Source organism: Panthera pardus, unplaced genomic scaffold (assembly GCF_024362965.1).
Source record: "Panthera pardus isolate Hobbes unplaced genomic scaffold, ASM2436296v1 HiC_scaffold_24, whole genome shotgun sequence".
Taxonomy (NCBI): Eukaryota; Metazoa; Chordata; class Mammalia; order Carnivora; family Felidae; genus Panthera; species Panthera pardus.
In genome coordinates this window covers 140,162,685-140,167,856 of record NW_026526810.1, presented here as the reverse complement: position 1 = coordinate 140,167,856, position 5,172 = coordinate 140,162,685, and the positions used below count along the sequence as shown (strand labels likewise).

The following is a 5,172-nucleotide window of genomic DNA, read 5'->3' as shown; positions in this document are numbered from 1 at the left end:
TATTAACCTGTACAATGGTGGTATACTGATTCTTACCTCAAGTGTTTGGGTTCATATGTGAAAATAAGGATTATCATGGGTACTTATAATCACTGCAGCAAAATCACAAATTAATAAATCACAATGTCCTGAAAGATATTGTGACACCAAACACTGCCCTATCCCTTACACCTGCCAAAGGTCACTGGCTTCTTGAGGATTCTATTGCAAAATTTACTATATTGTCAAAGGACATCTGTATGCTGATTAAACCCTCCCATCCCTGAAACTGTAGCTGGGAGAAGAGCCCCAGCCCCTAAGTGTTCACATTCAGTGATGAGAACAGAACACAGACATCTCACCATGGAGTTTGGGTTCACTTTGGTTTTCCGTGGTTCTATTTTAAACAGTAATTCATGATGAACAAGAAACGCTGACTATATTAGTGGATATGAGTGAGAGAAACAGTGGATGTGTGACATTTTCCTGACTTGTGTCTGTAGATGTCTTGTGTGACGTACAGCTGGTGGAGCCTTGGGGAGACCTGATGATGCCTGGCAGGGGAGGGAGTCCCTGAGACTCTCCTGTGCAGTCTCTAGATTCACCTTCAGTAGCTAATTGATGAGGTGGGTCTGCTAGACTCCAGGGAAGGGGCTGAATGGGAGTCTACATATCTGTATGGTATAAGATAAGGACCAAATGTCATTATTTTACTCACTGGAATTCAAAACCATTTGTGAAAGAGGCCATTTTTTCCCTAATTTTAATTCTGTGAAATCTCATGGAGGATTTGCTGACTGCATCCAGACACATTTCATTCTGGTCTCTGTAACCTGCTCCACTGGTCTGTGTGTCTGACTGTATGCTAGCAGCACAGTGTTATAGACAATGTACCTATGCAATATACTTAGAAAGAAGGACGTGTGCTGTCTCCAGGTTTGTTCTTCTTTCTCAGGATTGTTTTCTCACTTCCGTGTGCTTTGTGGTACCATATAAATAAGAATTTCCCAGATACATTCATTGGCATTTTTATTAACTCAACTAACATTAGAAATTATTAGAACAGATAAAAGGAATAAGGAGTGTAATAATACAAAAAATTAACAAATCGAAATTGATATCTGGAAAGCTAAATGCAATTGAAAAAGCATCTCTACTAGGAAATAAGTAAAACTCAAACAGATACAATCAGAATTAAGGAGGGGACATAACTGATACCAAAGAAGTGAAGAACAATAACAGAAAATCCCTAGATAATTATAGACCCATTATTAGATAACTAAGGGGCAACTAGGCAGTTTCTAGAGTTATACAATCCACAAGACTGTACATGAAGAAATAGAAAATTAACAGAATTAAAGCAAGTAAGATTGAATCTATAATCTAATCATATCCCACCCCTAAAGAAAAAAATTCAGCTTGGCAACAGAGGACTTTATCTATGAACTGTATCAAAATATAAAGGATATTTAATGCCAATACCTCTCAGACTCTTACCAAAAACTGAAAAGAAAGGAATATGCCCCAACTCATCTACAAGACCAACCTTACTATGATGTGAAATCAAAAGACACCTTAAGAGAAACTAAAGGCCAATATCTCAGATGGACATACATGTAAAACTCCTAGCATAGTGAATGCAACAGCACAATGAAAGGGTCATATGTGACAATGCAGTCACATCTATTGATCACCTATATCATCATCTATTGATATATATAAAACTAGACAAAATTCAACAAATTGTCATTATTTAAAAATCTCAGTAACTGAGGAAAGAAAGAAATTACCTCCACAAAATTGTGGCCGTAGATGAAAAGCCCACACCTGACAGCATATTTAACAGTGAAAAACTGACGCTTTTCCTGTCATATTAGGAGCCGGGCAAGGATTCTGATTCCCTACATAGGTATTCTGCATGGTAACATGAAGACCAGTAAAATATGGCACCCAATGTATGTCATCTTGTCACATGGCTTATTTGGAGGAAATTGACTAGAGTACAGCTAGTCTAAGCAATCTGTGACCCTTCTTTGTCCCCCTGAGAGCAGGACATAAATCTCTCCTGGGAAACTTCCTTTCCCTCTACCAGAATGGGAGAACCATCCTTACACCAGAAATGGGAACTTCAGCACCAAGAAGGCTGTGCAAACAAGCCTTGTTAATTCCTCACTAATTGACTTGCCCAAACCCAAATCTCTGTCTTGTTAACTCTTCGCAAATCCATTTTTTTTTCCTAAAAGGCACAAGGGCCACCTACTTTCTTCATTCTCTGGGTGTCATATTATTAGGAAGCTTGTGCACATGCAAAATGAAATTTATTCTCTTCTGTAGATCTGTCTTATATCAATTGAATCCTTAGACCATACAAAGAACACAGAAGCAAAGAAGGAAAAAGCTTGCTGCTCCTATAAGTTGCAGATGTACCCAAAAAATTCGGTAAGAAAATGAAATAAAGACATGCAAATCAGTAAGAAGAAAATTATTTGTTTGAGAATCACATGAACTTATAGTGAAATCTTAGAAACTCCATAAGAAAGTATTAGAACTAATAAACTCAGGAAAAGTTCAGGGTACAAATCAACATACAAAAATATGTTGTATTTCCACACACCTAAAACATAGTATATGAAAAAACTAACAAAATCACACAATTGAAAATGGCACAAAATGGAGCATCTGTGTGGCTCAATCCGTTAAGGGCCTACTGTTGATTTTGGCTCAGGTCATGATCTCCTGGTTCCTGAGTTTAATTCTAAGGCAGGGTCTGCAATGATTGTGCAGAGCCTGCTTGGGATTCTCTGTCCCCTTCTCTCTCTCTGATCTCTCTCTCCTTCCCTCTATCTGTCACACAAAAATAAACACACATTAAAATATATGGCACAAAATAAAGTATTTAGGATTAAATTTCACTAAAAAGTAAAATAGTATACCAAACATGACGTGCTGGGAGAAAGACATGTAAAATGGCAAACACAGATGAAAAGATCACTGTGTTCACAGATCAGAATTATTTATACTGTCACAGTCCCTTCTGCAAGAAGTGATCCAGAAGTGCCTCTCAAACACTGGTTTTAAATTTGAAACAAATCTAAGTCTGGAGCCTGATATAGAGTCAGAGGATATGCAAATAAGGCCCTCCCTGTGCTGATTAAACCAGTCCGGCTCCAACCCTGCAGCTGGGAGAGGAGCCCCAGCCCCGGGAGTCCCAGGTGTTCCCATTCTGTGATCAGCACAGAACACACACACCTCACCATGGAGTTTGTGCTGGGCTGGGTGTTCCTGGTTGCTCTTTTAAAAGGTAATTCACGGTGAATGGGAGACATTGAGTATGTGAGTAGACATGACTGAGAAAGAGTGGATGTGTGACAGTCTCCTGACCAACATGTCTTGTGTCTGCAGGTGTCCAGTGTGACGAGCAGCTGGTGGAGTCTGGGGGAGACCTGGTGAAGCCAGGGGGGTCCCTGAGACTCACCTGTGTGGCCTCTGGATTCACCTTCAGTGGCTACTACATGAGCTGGGTCCGCCAGGCTCCAGGGAAGGGGCTGCAGTGGGTCGCAGGCATTTATACTGATGGAAGTAGCACAGGCTACGCAGACTCCGTGAAGGGCCGATTCACCATCTCCATAGACAAGGCCAAGAACACGCTGTATCTGCAGATGAACAGCCTCAAGACCGAGGACACGGCCACATATTACTGTGCAAGTGACACGGTGAGGGGACCTCACTGGGAGCCCAGACACAAACCTCCCTGCAGGAGGGGATCAGCACCACCAGGGGGCGCACACTAGGCACAATTCTGCTTTGTGTTCCCATGAGCAGGTGCAGATGGAGGTTACAGGCAGGTTTCCTGTCAGGGTCTGGGGTTTCCTCTCAACACAGCAGTTCCTGGACACAGGATTCTGTGCTTACCTATTAACTTTCTGAATTAGCAACTGTGTTGTCATAGGAAAACTGCACTAACACCACAAAGACACAGTTGTTTGCATTGCTTACTCCGGTCCCTCAACATGAGTGAATTACAGATTTCCTGAGGCACAACAGCTGAACCTTAAAGCAGTCCTAGATGAACTCCAAGCCCCTAATGTTCATGCAACTGCCCTTCTGGGATAACCAGCTCCAGCCACAGCACAGAAAAACCCTCTCCCAGAGGATCGGTGGGGTCCCTATTATACTGAGTTCATACAGTTTGGACTTTTGAAACCCAGCTAGAGCTCCTGATATAAAATATAAGAGCTCTGTGCCACCAGGTGGGCCAATGGCTTGGACACAGACAGGGTGAAGGCAGGGTTCTGACTGGGACCAACGAGTACAGATTTTTCTCTCTGTGGGAGGGCTTCCTGAACAGGGGAGGCTGGGAACTCCAACTGCAGGGACTAGAGGGGTTGCTGATGCCAATATTTCCTCCCGCCAATCAGCATGGACAGAGTTCAGTGAGCAGCACAGCACCCCCCAGTAGAAGCTGAGCCACTGACACCAAGATCCACCCCCCTTGTCTTACTCAGATGCTTCCTTACTACGAAAAGACTGCCTGGAACCCAGACCAGCACCACGCCCCTCCCTCCAAAGACCACCATATACCCCCACAGGCACCAAGTCTACTGATCACATAGTGAGGCAAAGCTTCACTTCTAGGGGAGATAGGAATTAGCCTCTTTTAACAGTCAGAACAAACTCACTTAGTTAAAACACAACACTGGACAAAGTTGAAAAACTCCCTACTGGAGGCAAGGAGAAACCTGCAGAGGACTGACTTGAGGGACACAGCAGCCAATACATGACAGCACAGTGCACACAGCACATGCAAGAAATGCTTCCAGAATATCAGGTCCTCAACAGTATGTAAACACTTCTCATGAAGACACTACTCTAGAAGCAGAAAACCTAACAGGATTTTCCGAAAAACTTAAGAAAGCAGAGACAGACATACAGACTGATGGAGGAATGCATTCCAAAAGAATAAACGATAAAAGGTCATTGAAAGGGATATAATTAAAACACATATAACAAATATGCCTCAAACAGAATTTTTAAAAACTATAATAAGTAAAAAGAATTTTTAAAAACTATCATACGGACACTAGCTGTGCTTCAAGAAAGCAAACAAGACAGGAGGATACCCTGTCTACATATAGAAAAGACCTAAAAACTTGTCAGTCTGAAACGTTACAAATGCTATAAACGGGATGTGAA

The 5,172-nt window shown here is 42.1% G+C and overlaps 1 gene segment (V, D, J or C); it reads left to right on the top strand.

Annotated features, from left to right (window-relative positions):
- Positions 1–3,172: 3,172 nt before the first annotated feature.
- Positions 3,173–3,728, top strand: LOC128772888 (immunoglobulin heavy variable 3-74-like; the record flags this gene model as incomplete). The annotated part of the segment is given in 2 exon segments: positions 3,173–3,280; positions 3,382–3,728. Coding segments are annotated over 2 exon segments (393 nt in total), but the record flags the coding sequence as incomplete, so codon positions are not given.
- Between the last annotated feature and the right edge of the window lie 1,444 nt (positions 3,729–5,172).